The sequence below is a fragment of the Trachinotus anak genome, unplaced genomic scaffold, assembly GCF_046630095.1.
Source record: "Trachinotus anak isolate AG129_WGS33_773 ecotype Australia unplaced genomic scaffold, CSIRO_AGI_Tana_v1 ptg000008l, whole genome shotgun sequence".
NCBI lineage: Eukaryota > Metazoa > Chordata > Actinopteri > Carangiformes > Carangidae > Trachinotus > Trachinotus anak.
Window position 1 is genome coordinate 25,495,489 of NW_027273859.1, and position 19,067 is coordinate 25,514,555.

The 19,067-nt window shown below is 40.1% G+C and overlaps 1 protein-coding gene across 1 annotated transcript in view; it reads left to right on the forward strand.

Moving 5' to 3' along the window:
• Positions 1-17,125, forward strand: part of atp8b5a (ATPase phospholipid transporting 8B5a) — a 43,578-nt gene extending 26,453 nt beyond the window's left edge. Inside the window, exons 7-28 of the mRNA XM_071483798.1 lie at positions 469-541; positions 947-1,017; positions 1,283-1,365; positions 1,493-1,651; positions 1,755-1,843; positions 2,643-2,836; positions 3,009-3,217; positions 3,769-3,812; positions 4,681-4,846; positions 5,126-5,314; positions 5,555-5,670; positions 6,826-6,990; positions 7,098-7,209; positions 8,154-8,259; positions 8,390-8,528; positions 8,812-8,995; positions 9,592-9,815; positions 10,332-10,415; positions 10,637-10,882; positions 10,975-11,113; positions 12,303-12,433; positions 13,165-17,125. Coding sequence (XP_071339899.1) covers positions 469-541; positions 947-1,017; positions 1,283-1,365; positions 1,493-1,651; positions 1,755-1,843; positions 2,643-2,836; positions 3,009-3,217; positions 3,769-3,812; positions 4,681-4,846; positions 5,126-5,314; positions 5,555-5,670; positions 6,826-6,990; positions 7,098-7,209; positions 8,154-8,259; positions 8,390-8,528; positions 8,812-8,995; positions 9,592-9,815; positions 10,332-10,415; positions 10,637-10,882; positions 10,975-11,113; positions 12,303-12,433; positions 13,165-13,494 — 3,253 coding nt within the window. The 3' untranslated portion in view covers positions 13,495-17,125. The remainder of the gene's footprint in view (positions 1-468; positions 542-946; positions 1,018-1,282; positions 1,366-1,492; positions 1,652-1,754; positions 1,844-2,642; positions 2,837-3,008; positions 3,218-3,768; positions 3,813-4,680; positions 4,847-5,125; positions 5,315-5,554; positions 5,671-6,825; positions 6,991-7,097; positions 7,210-8,153; positions 8,260-8,389; positions 8,529-8,811; positions 8,996-9,591; positions 9,816-10,331; positions 10,416-10,636; positions 10,883-10,974; positions 11,114-12,302; positions 12,434-13,164) is intronic.
• Positions 17,126-19,067: the final 1,942 nt, after the last annotated feature.

Genomic DNA, 19,067 nt, shown 5'->3' on the forward strand with positions numbered 1-19,067 from the left:
GCAGGAGCATTAAATCCAAATATGATCATTTCTATTATCACAACGTTTCGGTCCTCAGACCTTCATCAGATAAAATAACAGAAAAAAACGTGAATTTTGCCTGAGCACCAAAATATTTTCTTTATAAGGAGATTCTTCAGTTTTCTTTTCAAGTGAAGAGTTTTTGACAAATGTGAAAATACCCATAGTTTTTTACTTAAAAGAGGATAAAGTGAACAGTGTCTACTGCTCATATCTGAATTAGCAGCATGAACTCGAACGAATATTTGTGTGTCAGCCAGCTTTTAAAACGTCTCGTTTTTTCTGGCAGACTCAGGCACAGAGACAGATAATACAGGAAACTGGCAGGAATACGCGGTGAAGGAAAGTGACTAATATTAGAATGACCTTGGGGTTCGGAGCTTTTTTATGGTCCCTCGGACAGTTTTTGTCCAAACATTCACTTACCAGCCTGTTTCCTGTTCTCAGACTACGCAGCGAGAAATGGATGGACGTCCAGGTGGGAGACATCATCAAGCTGGAAAACAACCAGTTCGTCACTGTGAGTGAATTGAAAATATTCCAGTTTCCTCTCTGTTCCCCAACAGATTTCACCTATAGTTACATGTATTTTATTTGCATTTTGTTTAAACTAAACAAAGACCTTGAAAATTAAAAGTGTTGCATCAAAAAATGTCCTCTGTTCTTCCTTTGTCAAAACAGAAAGCCCACAAAGCAGAAGCTAAGTTTTTAATTGGTGTTAAGTTACAATAAATCACTGCAGGGATTCTTTGATGGAAACTTAAATGAGGAATGTTGTGTTTTCATCGGCGGAACTCACTGCCTTTGTGTTTTTGCTTGTTACTGATCATAGATTATCAGTGTATGTTTTACACTGTTCCAAATAGTTCCAGTAGCAAGTTGAATAAGAATAGGATTTCAGTGATAAATTCCTGTGTCACTTCAGGCCGACCTGCTGCTGCTCTCCAGCAGTGAACCACTCAACCTGGTCTACATCGAGACAGCCGAGCTGGACGGGTTAGTCTGTTCTTTGTGTTTAAAATGCAACTTGTGCGCTTGTTGAACACAGAAACAGTGCAACAGCAGGTCTTTATATTGTTGGTCTTCATCTCTCACTTTTGCCCTGCTCACTTTGTTGTATTCTGTCTCTGCTTTTCTTCACCCTTTCTTCCACTTACTCGTCCTCATCATTCATCAATTTCTCTTCCATCTTCTCTTGATCTGTACAATATCAACCTCCCCTTTCTTCCTCCTCCTCTTTGTCTCTCCTCCTCTTCTTCAGAGAAACTAACCTGAAGGTGAAGCAGGCCCTGCCAGTGACTGGAGACCTTGGAGACGATATTGAAAAACTGGCAGATTTCAATGGTAAAAATGCAAAAAAAAAAAAAAAAATGCAATAATTGCAAAAATTCTATGCATGTGAATTTTGATAGTGTCTTTGTTATCATGTGAGCCATCTCAAAGCTACTTCACCACCTCTCTTTCCCTCAAGGCGAGGTGCGCTGTGAACCCCCCAACAACCGGCTCGACCGCTTCATGGGAACGCTGACGTACGCCGGTCAGAAATACCCGCTGGACAACGAGAAGATCCTGCTGCGAGGCTGCACCCTGAGGAACACCGAGTGGTGCTTTGGACTGGTGCTGTTTGGAGGTGGGGAGGAGGTTTCATGGACATGGAGATTTTTTTTTTTTTTTGACTTCCTGTATCTAGAGGACATCATTTGAGGCCTTACTTGTTTCTGTTTCTCTTGCAGGTCCAGAGACAAAGCTAATGCAGAACTGTGGGAAGAGCACGTTCAAGAGGACCAGTATAGACCGTCTGATGAACGTCCTCGTCCTCTGTGTGAGCCCTCCATTGTATTTGTCTGTTTTATCTGATTCCAGGGCTTCCTACGGTTTATTATTTCCTAGTTAGATCAATTAAGCTCTCCTTTGTCTGGTAATTTCTTGATTGCATAACTATTGAGGCTTTGAAAACTAATAATACTATGAGCTGCTGATGTGTTAACAGTTTGCGGCAGCAGCCATCGCCGTTTATCTGGATTAAACAGATTACTGGGGTAGTAGTGATAACACGACAGAGTGCCTCACACAGTAACCATTAATCTATCAACAGAACATCCAAGGAAAACTTCACAAAACAACATGCAAAATAAAAAATAAATTGAAAAAAAAAACCTAAAGAATGCTGTTTTTAAAAAAGTTTTTATCAGACAATTTCAGATCTTGCTCAGTGAGATTGTCAAGATTCATGTTGATTTATTATATGTTGAGTAATGAGAAGTATATTCACATAGATAATTGTAAAGTATGAGAATTTGACTTATATATGTAAATTGACGGCTGTTTACAAACATTATTGATGTATCATTAATTACTTAGAGTATATTGTTCTCCAGTGTCGATGACAGTGTTAAAAGAGCTGTTTTATTTGTTATTTTTTACCTTTAGTGATAAGGGGACCGTGCTTACATTGAGATTATAGATTTTACCATCAAGATATTAACAAAAAAGCTTTAAAATTTCCACCTTAGTTGGAGCACACTTATCTGTACTCATGTATGAGTGGATTTGTGTGTCTTTGGCATATTGACTCCAGACCGTATTTTGACTATCTCTGGCTCTTCGTCTTCTCCCTGCAGATTTTCGGTTTCCTGGCCTTCATGTGCACCATCCTGGCGATAGGAAACTGTTTCTGGGAGGTGAACGAAGGCTCACAGTTCACAGTCTTCCTGCCGAGGCAAGATGGCAACGATGCCGCTTTCTCGGCCTTCCTCACATTCTGGTCATACGTCATCATCCTCAATACCGTGGTGCCCATCTCTCTCTATGTTAGGTAATAACATGTGCAAAGTTGCTATTTAGATCCAAATTTAGACAGAGTTAGACTTTAGATGAATTTAAATGATATCAAACATTAAGTGAGAGTAATGCAAAGTCGTCAAAATGTATAAATAACAAGATTGCATCTCCCTCTAATCAACTCCTGTATCCACATCTGCTGTCAGTGTGGAGATCATTCGACTGGGGAACAGCTTCTACATCGACTGGGACAGGAAGATGTACTACGCTCGCAGCGACACCCCCGCTGAGGCTCGGACCACCACTTTGAACGAGGAGCTGGGACAAATCAAGTATGTCTTCAGTGACAAAACAGGGACGCTCACTCAGAACATCATGACTTTCAACAAGTGCTCCATCAACGGCAAATCCTACGGTAAGATTCACGACGCTGCCCTGTGATTTTTAAACTGACGGTGTCTGTAAAGTGTCTGATCATGTTGGACTGTGGTTTCCAGCTCAGTCTACCATATTAGATATGTGGTTCTTTAAGGTTCTAAAATACAAAAAGATAAAATGGGGCTCTTTCAGTTCCTCACCAAGACATATAACAACAGAGAAACTAAATGGTCCTCAGTAGGGTTGCAAACACACTATCTGGGCTCATTCGCTCTTAACGAGGAGCTCCTCAGGGAATGTTCCTGGGTCCTCTGTGGTTATATTCTGACAGACTGATAAAGATACTTAAAGCACTTTAACTTAAAGTCGTGCACTTATTTTAGATGCATACAGTACATAAAGAATATAAATGTGATAAAAGCAGTTAGCCATGTGTTTCTGCACCTCTTGCTTCTTGGGTTTGTATCATAAAGTAGGCTACATTAAAAAATAAATATTGTCATTCTACAGTAAATGCCTCTGGTGTGTATTCTAATTTTATCATTTTTGAATGAGGTTGATTCATCACTTTCTTCTTCTTCTTTGCAGGAGACATCTTTGACTACACCGGCCAAAGACTAGAAATTACCGAGGTGAGTTGGACTATGGTGATGCAAATTTCTGGTGCCCCAGTCAGTAGAACAAATAGCCCTTTTCCACTGCATGGTACCAGCTTGACTCGACTCGAGTACTGGATACCTGGTACTTTCTTTGGTGTCACCTTCATCAATGTTCTGAGAGAACTGAGGTGAAACCAGAAGGTAGGTGAAAACACTGCAGAGAGAATCATCACAGCTGTGTCATGAGTATGCAAGACAGGATGTTCTCAACAAAGCTGCCATTTTTAGACAGCCAAGTGACTTCACACCGCTGTCACCACTGAAACCTGTTATACTCCTGTTAGTTACTGTACAATACTTTTAGAATGGCAACATGCAAAACCGTGCTTAGGTCAGTGCAGGAGGTGCAGGCATTTCTCTGTTTGGTATCCCTTTAATATCCTCCATTGCTCGTGTCTGTCACAGTAGCTTTGTGCACTGCATTATTGCACTACAGTGGAAAAAGAAATACCTGGTACTTAAAGCAAGCAGAGTTGAGTCAAGTTGAGTTAGTACCATGCAGTGGAAAAACTCTAGAAGGCACAACCGCAATGTATATTTTTGTATTTCGTTGTACAGCTTTCCTTTCAGATTATAACAGTCTCCCTTTATCTTTTACGACTCTTTGAATCCCTCCAACGCCACAGGTATTTCCACTAAAGATAGAGGCTGTGATAAAATAATTGAAGAGTGCTTAGCAGCAGTTAATCGTGTTACAAGGGTTACATGAAGTTAGATGACTTTTTTCTTTGGAGGAAATCAGGTGGAGCACAGTTTGAACATCTTACCACTGTGCCTTTAATAGGCCCACTGTGCACTTGACTATGGAGGTGCAAACAGTGACACTGTGTTGTCTCTCCAGCGTACAGAGACGGTGGACTTCTCCTTCAACCCTCTGGCTGATCCACGCTTCATGTTCCACGACCACTCCCTGGTGGAGGCGGTGAAGCTGGGAAACCCAGAGGTGCACGCCTTCTTCAGGCTGCTGGCCCTCTGCCACACCGTCATGGCTGAGGAGAAGAAAGAAGGTGAGTGTTTCTGTGTGAGCAATTTTATCACCCATTTTGTTGTGTGTTGTGTGCATAAGAGCAACATCAAACAATGTGGATCATAAGTTGGCATTTGCATAAACTTTGTGGTATAGTTCCAGCGATTTTTTGATCTGAAAAAAATTATGTTAATTCAACAAAAGGAACTGAAAAAAAGGAGTAAGTGGCATGAAGGACAGAAAACAAGAGAAAAATCAATGGGAAAGGCAAACGCAAACTGGAGCTGACAAATAAAAAAAGACCTCTTTGCTCCTCCAGGTGAGCTGTTCTACCAGGCCCAGTCTCCAGATGAGGGAGCGCTGGTAACGGCAGCCAGAAACTTTGGTTTTGTCTTCCGCTCACGAACACCAGACAGCGTTTCCATCGTGGAAATGGGACAGCAGCACAGCTACGAGCTCCTGGCCCTCCTGGATTTCAACAATGTCCGCAAGAGGATGTCTGTCATTGGTATATAACTCCCTGAAAACAGACTGGTGTGATTTCTCATCTAGACTCCAGTGGAAGTGGAGATTTTTTTTAACCACCGAATCAAACTATTATTCTGTGTTGGTTTTTTTTTTGACATTTTATTTGTTTTGTTTTGACATTTTTGGGTCATAATTGAGGTCACTCCTTGTTTTCTTGTCTTAAAAGTAAAAAAAATGCATGTTCTCATGTGTGTGTGTGTGTTTGTACTTGTGTGCACAGTTCGGAGTCCAGAGGGGAAGCTCTCTCTCTACTGTAAGGGTGCAGACACAATCATCTACCAGAGGCTGCATCAGTCCTGCAGCAAGCTGATGGACGTCACTACAGAGCACCTTAATGTAAGAGACATTTCTGTGTGTGCACGTGGGTTTTCAGTAAATAAAGGAATTATTTTTGCCATGTGATTGTCACACTGTCTCTATAAGTACTTCACATGGTCTTTTCTGTCTTTTTGTTAGATGTTTGTTTCTGCATGTTTGTATGTTGTATTTTTTGACTGTGTGTCAAGCGTGTGTTTATAGATGTGTAATGTGCCTGTGCCCCATCCAGCTGCAGAAAACAAGTTCACATGATTCATCCAAAAACCTCTCGCTGGCCTGGAGGCATCAGTAGTTGAACAGTTCAAAGTGCTTCACAAGAAAACAGACGGAAACACACACCAAAACAATAAAACAACAAAATTATTGCAATGAAAAAGAGGTTTGACCAGTAAAGAATCGATTAATAGAGTTAAATGGACACGTCCCACAAACACCACGTAATGCGAAAAATGCAAGTTTATAAAACATGTTTTAAGTAGAGATTTTAAAGAAGTCACTGCTGCAGTACCCAGACACATTTCAACAGAGAGGCTGTCCCAGTGTCTGACAGGCCTGACAGCAAATATAGATTTAAAAAAAAGTCAAAACCAAAAGTTTGGATCCTGCAGTTAAAAAAGATTTTCATTTTCAATTCAGCTCATTTACTTTTCCAAATAATTGATAAATCCATTTGTCTATAAAATCCCAAAAAATAGTAATTGATTGTTTACTTTTGTGACCAGTTTAGTATTGTTTCAAAGACAAGCATCAAATACTCATACTTCAGAAGAAACAGCAAATGTTTGACTTTTTCGCTTAAAAAGTGACACAAACAATTATTCGATTCAAACTAAATTAATTGGCAACTATTCTATTTCTAGTACCATCCGTCATATTTGTGTTATCTCTTCCTCTCTCAGTCTCTGAATTCTCATACTGTCATCCTTTTATTTATTTATCTATTTATTTCCTGTCACCTTATTTTTGTTCTGTCTCTCTAATGTCTCGTTCAGTTATAAACAACTTATCCTCCACTTGTCTGTTTGTCTTCTCTCCTCTTGGAGTTTATTCTGTAGATCACCAACTTTATACACAAGTGTGACTTGTGTTTATATCTTAAAATACTATGAGGTTTTGGTGTGTAGCTATGTGTGCAGTGTTCGTCCATGTAAGAGTGTGCATGCCGGTCTGCAGGAGTTTGCAGGCGAGGGTCTGCGGACGCTGGCGCTGGCCTATAAAGATCTGGATGAGGAGTACTTCAACCAGTGGAAACAGCGCCACCATGAGGCCAGCACCGCGCTGGACGACAGGGAGAGCAAACTGGACCAGCTGTACGAGGAGATAGAGAAAGACCTGCTGGTAGGACTCACATTGCAGTGAAGCTCACACTGTAAAACTGGATTTCTGTTCATTTCATTTGTGTCAAGTACACAGCATGTTGATGATGTGCGTGAACATGTGTCCAGCTACTCGGAGCAACAGCCATAGAAGACAAGTTACAAGACGGAGTACCTCAGACGATTGAGCTGCTGTCCAAAGCTGACATCAAAATCTGGGTTCTGACCGGTGACAAGCAAGGTACACAACTTCAATACAACAAGATCAATACTACAAAGTCTGATGTGGTGAAAAATAAGTGTTTGTGTGGTTAGACTGGTCGTAAACAAGCAAACAGCTTCAACTACCAGAATGAATATTTAAAGCTCTCCTGAAACAGAAGCTGAGCACATCCAAAATGTGTGTAATGATCCCTGAAGATCATTACACACTGTGCACAACTACACAACTGCTCTGTGTGAAGTATTGGTAGGTGACAGTTGAACCAGAGTCAGTCAGTAACCTGGGAAGGATTTTTGCAACAGACAGTTTGTATAATAATTTTACAATTTTCCTTTGTTTCTCTTCCGAACGAGTGTTATTTTCAAAACCTGGTTGATGTCTGACTTCTCATGTTTCTTGCTGCATCTGAGGATTTAGTGATGTCCAGCTGATTAAGGTCAGCTGATGACTTTTCTTTGTTGTCAGTACAAACAGTGGTACCTGCAGCTACTGGCAACTATTTTGAAAACGGAATTATCTTTTTACTTATATTATATTTTTGCTGATAGAAAAACACATCAGAGGATGTTACCTTGGACTGTGGGAAATTATTATTCAGCAGTTAAAAAATAACTTGTATAGAGAAAACTGGTAATCAGGAAATTAATCGATAACGAAAATTATAACAGCAGCTTTTAAGCATTTCAACTCAAGGCTCTCTTTCCCTCCAAAAAAAACATTTTCAGGTTCTGTAAGTTTAGAATTATAACGAGGTGTGCTTGTATGTGCCTCATTTTCTTCATGTAGTTTGAAAAATGTCAGAAGATGCATTCCTGTTCTATCAACTAGATATTTACAGTAAGAACGTTGTGCAGAACCCAGCTCTTCATTGTGTACTATTCTGATAACATTTATTTTTCTTCTGCATTTCATATCTGTGGTTATTGTCTACTTCCTGATGGTGTTGTTAATTTGTGTTGCAGAAACTGCAGAAAACATTGGTTACTCATGCAACTTACTGCGAGAGGAGATGAACGAGGTCTTCATCATCTCAGCCAACTCACCGGAGGACGTCAGAGGGGAGCTGAGGTCAGAGCGAGTTTTAAAAAAAGTATTTTAGTTAAGTCTGAATGTGAGTGACTGATCGCCTATCACTCTCAGGAGCTGATTATGAAACATTTCCAATCACCCATCCTGTCTTTTTTTTCTTCTGGAGCAGAAATGCCAGAATCTCCATGAAACCAGATGCAGCGGACTCAGTGTTTCTGCCGGAGAGGACTCTGGGTAACGGTGTGAAGGCGATCACAGATGAGGTGGTGAACGGAGAGTACGGCCTGGTTATCAACGGCCACAGTCTGGTACGCCACTTACACTTCCTGTAACTGTCCTGTGTGACTTGTCCTTTTGTTTATTACATTTAATTTTTCTTTACAATCGTATCTGATCTGCCAACTCTGCCAAAAATTTAAGTTATGAATATTTACTACCTGCCATCGTCCGAGCTCGTTTCATGTTAACTCTTACTAATATTTTAGCTGTATGAACATCTGCAGTTGTGAACACTGTTCAGTAAAGGTGTATTATTTTCAGCTGTTGTGTAATCCTCCATCTCTTCCCTTTTTTTCTCCCATGGTCCCTCAGGCCTACGCCCTGGAGCGCAGCATGGAGCTGGAGTTCCTGAGGACAGCGTGCATGTGTAAAGCAGTGATCTGCTGCAGGGTCACTCCTCTGCAGAAGGCTCAGGTGGTCGAGCTGGTCAAGAAGTACAAGCAGGCGGTCACACTGGCCATAGGAGATGGAGCCAACGACGTCAGCATGATCAAAGGTACCAGCACGGGCAACAGACATTTTTTTGTGTGTGTGTAAAATGTGCATAAAACAGAAATTACATTTTATAATTTACAAAATGGACAGAAACAAAAATAGCCTGCTACAAAATTATTTGTTCTCTAGATGAAGACTGCATTTTCCAAACACATGTCTTACTGCTAAAGATTGCTGCCAATGTGATCACTTAGTAGTCGTGGGCCTTTGGTTTCACAAAAAAAAGCTTCAGTGAACTGACGAGAGCTGAAACAATATATCAATTAATAGATTAGTCAATTGTGGTAAAGTTAATTGGCATCTATTTTGATGGTCATTTGCCTTTTTTAAACAAATGTTGCAAATATTTGCTTTCCAGCTTCTGAAATGTCAGGATTTGGTCTGTTTTATATCACTAGCCGAGTTTCCATGGCCCATTTAGCACAAAATAAATTTTATTTATTTATTTATTTACTTAGAAAAGAAACAATTACGCAATATCACTCCATTTAAACATGGCGATGGATTTCCAGCGTGTCGTCTATCTCTGCCTTGCATCTGTGTTTGCCTGAAACCTGAGACAATGAAAGAGTGACTCAAATATCTTTGTCCACGCAGCGGCTCATATAGGCGTCGGCATCTCGGGCCAGGAGGGCATGCAAGCCGTGCTGTCCAGTGACTACTCCTTCGCCCAGTTCCGCTTCCTGCAGCACCTCCTGCTGGTGCACGGCCGCTGGTCCTACCTGCGCATGTGCAAGTTCCTGCGCTACTTCTTCTACAAGAACTTCACCTTCACCTTCGTGCACTTCTGGTACGCCTTCTTCTGCGGCTTCTCTGCACAGGTGAGAGAATTAAGAGGTCAAGGGGGTGGGGGGGTGGATGGATGCCGAGGAAAGAGGGATGAGAAAACAGTTATGTTTCATTTATTATTTAATTCACATGCATCCACAAATTTTCCTTGTTCGCACATAACATTTATAGGATGTAATAAATAAAAATTCATACAAATGTTTGGAGGGATAAACACAATCCTTCAATTAACACACACTATTTACCAATCTGACAAAGCGCTGAACCAACTTAAATGTTGTTTTTTGGTGTCTAATTCCTGTGCGGCTGGTGATGCCACAATTTTTAGTTTTACAAAATAAAAAGTAAAAAAAAAGTAAATTCAAAGCATACAAATAGAGCAATAGTATGTTTGAAAAACATAAAGAACATTCTGACATTTTTTATTTATTTGCACTCCTTAGAAAAAGAGACACAACATGGTGGAAATGATCAATATGTCACTGTATTTGAAAATTAAGATGAATGAGTTGTTGAAAGATTCTCGTCTGTTCTTCTTTGTCCTTCAGACGGTGTATGATGAGTGGTTCATAACACTTTACAACCTGGTGTACACAGCGCTACCTGTGCTGGGAATGAGTCTGTTTGATCAGGTAACTATGTGATGTGAGTTTGTGCCATGAAAACAACAAGGCGGTAAATTGAATCCCTCAATATAGTCACCCTTTATACATACATTTGAGCTCAAAGCGCTTTATTCACTATTAATGTGACAGATATAAATACAGATTCCTCAGACAGAGGGAAGTCATACAACCAATAACGAAAAAAAAGAACCAGAAAGCTAATATCTTTGTCTCCACCTGCTGGTCAGGATGTGAACTGCAAGTACAGTTTCCAGCATCCTCAGCTCTACGTCCCCGGTCAACTCAACCTGTACTTCAGCAAGAAGGCTTTCTTCAAGTGCGCCCTCCACAGCTGCTACAGCTCCTTGGTGCTCTTCTTCATCCCCTACGCAGCCATGCACGACACAGTGAGGGACGACGGCAAGGACGTCGCCGACTACCAGTCCTTCGCCCTCCTAACCCAGACATGTCTGCTGTTTGCCGTCAGCATCCAGGTATGAGGAGCCACTTCTTTTGGATAATCTTTTCTTCTGCATTTGTGAGGCCCAGAATAAAAAAAAAAGTTTTTTTCCCTCTGTGTCTTTAGTTGGGGTTGGAGATGTCTTACTGGACGGCGGTCAACACTTTCTTCGTTCTGGGCAGCCTGGCCATGTACTTTGTTGTCACGTTCACCATGTACAGTAACGGCATGTTCCTCATGTTGCCATCAGCCTTTCCTTTCATAGGTGAGTGGTAAAGTCTTTTTGAAGCATCAGGTCAGTAGCTGCAGTTCACTGAATCACATTAAACAAATTCTGTGTGCACATCTCCACATTTCTGTTGGTTAGTGACTGTTTAGACGCACGTCTGCTCCCAAGACAAGCTTTTCTCATATTTTTATATGAGGCTATTCCAGAGTAAAGATGACAGCATGATTCATATGACATCAATTATACTGCCAAATACAAGGGCTGAATTTAGTCTGGTGTGTTTGCTCAGGCAAAATATCTGGTTTACAACTAAAACACAAACTAAAACAGGCTTGGGTCACTGCTGTGTGTGCAGAAGGCCAACCAAACCTTTTTTGGACAGTCTCATTCTCTGCCCCTTGAACATACTGTCACCTGTACTGAAGGTTGGCCTTAAATGCCTGGTTAGCCTGTTTTCCTTATTTACCTACTCTTTGAATAGATACTTTAAGATTTACATAATAATAAGGGCTAATTTCAGACTTTATGTTTAGGTAGCATTTTAATGTGGTTGATTGTGTTGCATTTGAGAAGTTTGGTTTATTTTGTAAAATCAAAAACAAGATTTTGTAGAAAATCATTCTTTTCTTCTGTCGTTTTGATCCCCAGTGATTGGATGATTTTTAATGTACCTAAATATAATAAAGTATATATATATATATATATATATATATATATATATATATATATAAATAATAAAGTTAACCACACGCCTATAACTGTCTCAAACTTTGGCCTGGTCTGATATGGATGCCATGAGTGCTATTTGCAAATTCAGTTTCATTTTAGGCGGGGCTGCAACTAATGGTTATTTTCTCAATTAATTGTGTCAGTAAAAAAATATGTACCCAAACATATGTAACACTTACATAAGAAAAGAAAAGCAACAAACCCTCATTCTGTCTTGAAAAATGACTGAATTAATCTATTATGAAGATTAATTTTCCGTCAATCAGCTTATCAGTTAATGGATTCATTGTTTCAGCTCGAAGTGTAGTTTTTAAGGGTTAGGGTTAACATTTACCACCACTGTAAATAAGTGGTAGGAACAAGAGAGAGGTTTGAGATAGCTGCCTTGAGGACGGCATTGACAATGTCTTAAGATTTTTTCCAAAATTTAAATAAAATCTCATTCTGTACAAGAGGACAGTAAAAATTGTTTTGTTGTGCATGTGTGTTTATCCAGGAACAGCCCGAAATTCTCTGAACCAGCCGAACGTTTGGCTGACAATCCTCCTCACCTCCACCCTGTGCATCCTTCCTGTGGTTACCTACCGCTTCCTGTTGATTCAGCTCCACCCAACCATCAATGACAAGGTCCTTCTCCACACTTACCATTTTACTCTTCCTCTGTCAGTTTGGCTTTCAGTTTAAGAGGATATCGTTATATCTGATACCCACTGCAAATTAATGTCCACAAGTCTGCTTAGAAAGCAGATGAAAAAAATGCTTGTTATTTTTGCAACTCAAGAACTTCCTTGAGAATCATCATATTTTTAAGTTTTCTTCAGTGTTAAAGTAATGGAGTGAAAGTTATCTCTACATCTGTGGATACATTGCAAATCGAAACTGATAATAGCTTATTTGGCGCAGCCAGTTCACCAGAATGTAAACAAATATTGACCAATAAAACAGTGCTCCCATTGTAGCCCACAGCTAACTCTCAGTACTTAATTATTGGAACTTTAGTTTAAGGCATGGAACATGATTATTCACCAAATAGAACTAAAACTAACAATGTGAAAAAATCCAGTATTATTAACTTCTCAGTTTTTATGTTTTCGTAGGGAGGGGTCTTTATGTGGTGACTACTGGGATTCAAAGCCTTGGCTCTCTGAGGAGATGGCCTAAATATTTGCCTCTGCACTACCGGTGTAATCACAATTTATTTGAAAAGTCTTAACTGCAGCACAGTAAACGTCACACTTCTTACACCCAGCATTACTGTAGACCCAGCACTTTGCAGGACCACGTTTAACAAAGCGGGTGTGGATAAATGCACCTCTATCCAATATTTGAACTTTGTTATTATCTGCCCAAACGTTCAGGTGATGTTCAAAGCGAGGCGGACTAAACCACCACCTTCGCCTCCTGCTCGACGTGCCCGCATCCGCCGCACCAGCTCCCGCCGCTCAGGCTACGCCTTCTCACACGCGCAGGGCTATGGGGACCTGGTGACGTCCGGCCGGTTCCTGCGGCGCCCTGCTGTGTCACGATCTTCAGGTTTTGCCCACGCGGGTCGCACCACCACAGGCTTCAGTCCCATGGGACGATCGGCTGGATACAGCCCGACGGGACGCCCCCAGAATGCCAAGGTCGCGGACGTGGAGGTGACATCACTCCAGATGTACAGGACTATCAAAGATCCCACCCTCTGACACTGTGGAACAACACGCCAGCTGGACAGCTGAATGTCACTGGCAGTCAGAGGTGTTTAAAGCTCATTTCCGTACATTTGTTACCATGAAGAACTTGCTCGGGCTCTCCAGAGAACTTCATGTCACAGGTGTGTAATAATCTGTCTCATCTACACAGTCACCGTAGACGTGGGCTGCAAAGCACATGACTTTTGCTCCAGGCATTTTATTTTGTAAGAGTTTAACAAAGAGAACTGCAGCAAAATATGTAGCCGCCTCTGATGGGTGTAAGGAGTTGTAAGTGTTCATGTCAAACATGTCTCATGCAGAGCCAACAGGTGAGAAACTGACAGATGAAATGTAGAAACAGTAACAGGGTAATTCATTTTCCAGTAGGGAATACCACAGAGGGGGAAGGAAACGTTTTTGCTCTACAAGAAGAAGAAAGTGTCATCATGTTTACAGACGACCCAGACTTTGTTAACCCTGGGAGTCCAGATGCACAGCAGAGCTTTGTACAGCGGAAATAACCAGCAAAGCCACGTTGCATAAGATGTTTTAATTTCTGGATCTTAAGTGTCTTTTATTTTCTTACTTTAAAGGCTGTATAAGCAGTTAGCACTTTGGCAGCGTCTCGTGGCGATGGGAGTTGTTTGAGAGATCATTAACGTTGTTCTTCTCAGAGGCTCAGTGGTGGAGAAGATGGTGCAAAAAAAAAAAAAATAGCAGGAGGATTCAACATTGTGGGACCATCCAGCTTTTGATAAACATTGTGGACTTTTATTCTCACTGGATGTTTTCTTTTATTGCCTCTCAGTGCTGAAACTATTTCATGAAACATCCTATGTTCACTCAAAAGACACTTACAGTATATTTAGATTATATCAGTCCACTGAATAACGAGACATACTTTCTATTATGAGGTTTTATAAGTTGTAAGTAATAGCTTCATTATTGGTCAGAAAACAAAGTGTTATCGTTTTTCAGAAAAGAAATAAGCCATTGGAGATGGGTTTAGATCCCCCAACGGATTAACATATAACATATTAACATAACATAACATATTTTTGCTACAAGAAGGATGTTTATTTTTCGGACTTGTCTTTAGTTTTCTTAGTAGTAGTTTTCCTCTCTGCGCCTTTAAAAACATATCAAATGAAGAATGGTGATGGTGAACTGCTCCCAACTCATGACCATAACAACAAATACTAATGCTGAATAATTTACAAGAGTATTTTGCATTACATTACTCTGCTGAAAGGAAAAAACAACGTTTGCACTTGTACATTTAAAGTGTAATAAGTGCTTAAGAAATATATTTATGTACGGCTGCTTTGTAGCCCTGCAAGAGGTCAAATTGTAGCATTATCCACGCATCCATCATCCGTATACATTTTTTGTGCAGGGCCTGCAGAAGCTGAGGTAAACAACAATCAAGTTGCCAGTCTATCAGTCTGTTTGTGATTAGACAGATTTTTCACAACCTCACGGCCTAAACTTTTCCCTCTCCAGTGGCTTATTTCTGATCTGTGTATTTATTAACCACTTATAAAGTCATCAGTTAACTAATAAAGAGTTTATTAAGTTTTCCTTATTACACAGTGGCATCAAATCTTCTGCGGCATGAAATCTAACCAACCCATGGCTTGGTGTTTAAGTCCAGGGTTTACATTCTGAGTTGCTTTCCAATAATAGCACCTGAGTCTAGAAGGCCATATTCAAGCCTGCTGTATTGAACGTGAAGCTACCATGTTGCGATCATATTTAGATCCAGTTATTAAAGGTTCAATACTTGCAGTAGAATGTGCATCAAATGCACCTCGAGATCCGAGTTGCTGTCCTGTTGATGTTTCGTTTTATCTGCAAAAATGATTTGTATCTGCAAACTAAAAAAGAAAACTGCCCATTTTTGCCCCACAGAAGAGCAGGAGAAGTGAACTGCACGGCCATGGAGGAACTAATCTGTAGTGCACACTTGTTCAGGTTGATCAATCAGCCACATCTACCTGTGTTTGGGAGGTTTATCGTACTGTACACACACTACAGAGTAGACTGCATGGTCCTTTAATCCAGTCAGAGACATGTTTGGATCCAGATGTGTCCACATGTCCTCATGTTCACACCTGCAGTCGGAGCCGACCACTGGTGATCAGATCACACAGGACGCATTTTAGTGCCAAGTGTGAGCACGGCCTGAAAAACACTGCTTAGATGATTTATACCTCATTTTAAAATCAGTCTATCAGCTATTGCATCACATCGTGCTCAGCAATTATTTGAAAATCATGTATTTGCTTTCTGTAGCGTGTGTCTGACAATCAGCTCGCAGGTTAACAGCATTTCTAACCAAGAATATAAAAACGCAGAATATTTTTGCTGTTATTTGGCTTCTTATCAACATCTTTTTTTTTTCAAATGTTGTATCAGCTTCTTACTTAGAAGAAAACACAGAAGGTGCCTTTATATTAAAAGGAAAAGGGCATTTCAAACAATAATGACAAGAATGTATGATGGAAGATAAGAATGTTTTAAGAAAAGGTTTTATGCAACACAGTCAAGGGCTGGCATAAATTTTCAGGAAACACATTATTTTATTATGTTTAATACAGTGTTTTATTTTTTATTTTTTTGTTTGTTTTTATTGATGATAACAGCTGAACAGATGCTTCCTTAATTTATTATTTAGAGTGTGAAAGTTTATAGAAGAGTCCAAATGAAATTGGTTCCTTAATTGCACAATAACTATATTTGATATTTGATAGTCGCCCATTTTTTTTCTCTTCCAGTCTCTTATGGCATCCATGTATATGCAATTACTGCAGTTCAGTTCAGACTGTTAAGACAGCTGATTGATGCCTTCACATCATAAACGTGTAGAAGCAGCTTTAATGTCTGTATCTGACCACGTCACCATGTATGTAACCACAACCCGGGTGGTGAACCAAAGATTTTTTTAAGGCTTTGTGCATCATAGTTTAGAATCTGATGCTGGATTTCATTCTGTCTTTATTTACTCTAAAATGTTCTATGTGGAAATATTGCAAACTGCATATTTGTAAAACTGTCGCTGGGCCAGTTTGTGTCAGGTGTTACGGGTTTTCATTACACTGGGGCCCATTTCTTTGGCAGCACTGCTTACACACAGATCACAGATAGTGACAGAATCCACATTGTTTCGCTGGCAACCAGCAGATAAATATGCAAACCATACAGCGCTCATATATGGGTCACAAGAATAGCATTCGTTTTGCTTAGTAAAACATGGCAAAATGTGCAAGAGAAAATGATCTCATGATGCAGATTCGCTGAAATGAGCCTCACATCACGTTGAACAGAGCTCTGTGTGCAGTTAATGCAGAATAAAAATAACTGAGTGGCCACCACAGTCAAATCATTGCGAGTCTTTTTCCAGTATTACTGTGGTACCTACAAAATAAAATACAGCCATAAAGATAACTTTGTATATTTATCGATATATTACTCTCATTATATCTCCTGCCCTGAAGACTGAAACTGTAACATGAGGGATTTTTGATAACTATTCCTCAAACATGACAAAAAAAATCAAATGATTTTTGAACTGCTCATCCTAATAACCATTTTGTATAATTTTGTAAAAGTTTATACTACAATAAAAAAAATCTACATGACATGTCTTATCTTTGCAGTTGTGCCTTTTTCTATAAACAATAAGGTGTAAAATTTTCTTTGTGCCGCTGGAGTTTCTCTGTTTGGTCTTGGGGGGAGGGGGGACCAGACATGATCTTTACCATTGGTTGTTGCTCTGGAAGTTTCTTCCATCTCCACACAGATCTGGGAAGCTCAGCCAGAGTGACCATCAGGTTCTTGGACACCTCTCTTACAAAGGCCCTTCTCCCCTGATTGCTCAGTTTGTCCAGGCAGCCAGCTCTAGGAGGAGTCCTGGTTGTTCCAAACTTCCTCATTGAATCATTGAAGCCGCTGCTCAGTTGGGAACCTCAAATGCTGCAGCCCTGTACAAAAAGAACAGAAGATATTACTGTTTACTGTTTGTAATCCTAGTTAGAAACGATGATGTTAATTTGTAAAAACATCTCTGTCTAATAAACCCAGGAACATGGGCGGAGCAACGGGACCCCGCTGTCAGATGGGTTTTGTCTGTGTGCAGTTTGTCACCAGCAGGTGGTGTAATGCTCCTTTCAGCCACAGCAGTAAATATCTCTGCCAAACTACACAACAGCAGCCTGGTGTTTCCAATTACTGTGTAACACTGAAAGAATCTTATTGTGCTGAAACACTACAGCTGTTGAGGACAAAGAATTATGACAGCTCAAACAGAACATGTTGCAGTTTACATGTAAAAGCAGTAATGTGCAGTATATATATATACATATATATACTTCTAGATAACTGCAGCTGACACTCAGAGAGAAATGTTGCAAATAAATAGCTTACTGCACGTTTGACAGTGTGCTGGAGTCTTTGAAAGCGAAATGTCAAATCCCTTTTTCATGTACAAATTGATGGAAAATCACATTTTCATGTTCTTTTCAACCCCAACAGAGCATGGTGACATGCAAATGTAATGAAAGAGATGTTTTGCTTATTGTATTTGAATATCATCCACTGTAGAGCAGCTTGTCTTCGAAAATGAAATGTCAAACAGCTTTTCAATGTCAAGATGGACAAAGGCACAGGCTTGAAAATCTTCTACACCTTTCAGGATCTGCTTTTATAGGTCGCCTTGGTTGATTTACAAACTTGAATATTATTTGTGAACAACATCTTACAGGTTCAACATTATTTTGAACCCAGTGTGGTCTGGGACTAAGCCTGGGACTAAGTACTGAGTTCTCCCCTGACAACTGGACACTTCATCTTTCCAGTGGACGAGATTATTGTGAACGGCAGCTTCCCACTCAACATCAGTTATCCACCAGAACTGGGAGCAACTCTGGATTTTGTTGCAGGGACAAGACTCATAACTTTCATGTTACTGCACTAAACTAAGAGTTTTGTGTGCAAACTGCAATAAATTCAGCTGAATAATGACAAATTTATTTTAATTTGACTTTAAAATTGCAATATATAATATCTATGGTACATAAAATGACTAAGTTATGACACATCATTTTGTTTTTGTTGAATAAACATAAAAATAAATATTCAGCAGCCTGGTAATGAGACATCATATCACATATATTCCCTGTTAATATGACAGAATTTAGTGCTCAAAAAACTATTTCCAGTCCAACAAGGGTCACACGATACATTTATTGTGTGTCTGGCGTACTCAGAACTTTCACTTTAGTGTACCGTTATAAACTACAGCTTTGTGTGCACAATTTTTCCAATAAACTTTTAAGTTGAGTGAGTGAATTCAGATTTACAGTGTGGACTGGACCAGACAAGATCAACACTTCGCCTCGACTGAGCATGTACAATACAAATCAAAGTAATAATGAGTCCCAGGGGGTGAAAGGTCAACAGGGGCCTGCTGCTCTAATTTGCAAAGTTTGTTTTCCAGTAAATCAACCCGGGTATAACCTGTCTCTCTCCAAGTGCATGCTGGGATAGGTTCCAGCCCCCCATGGCCATGGAAAGAATAATCAGTT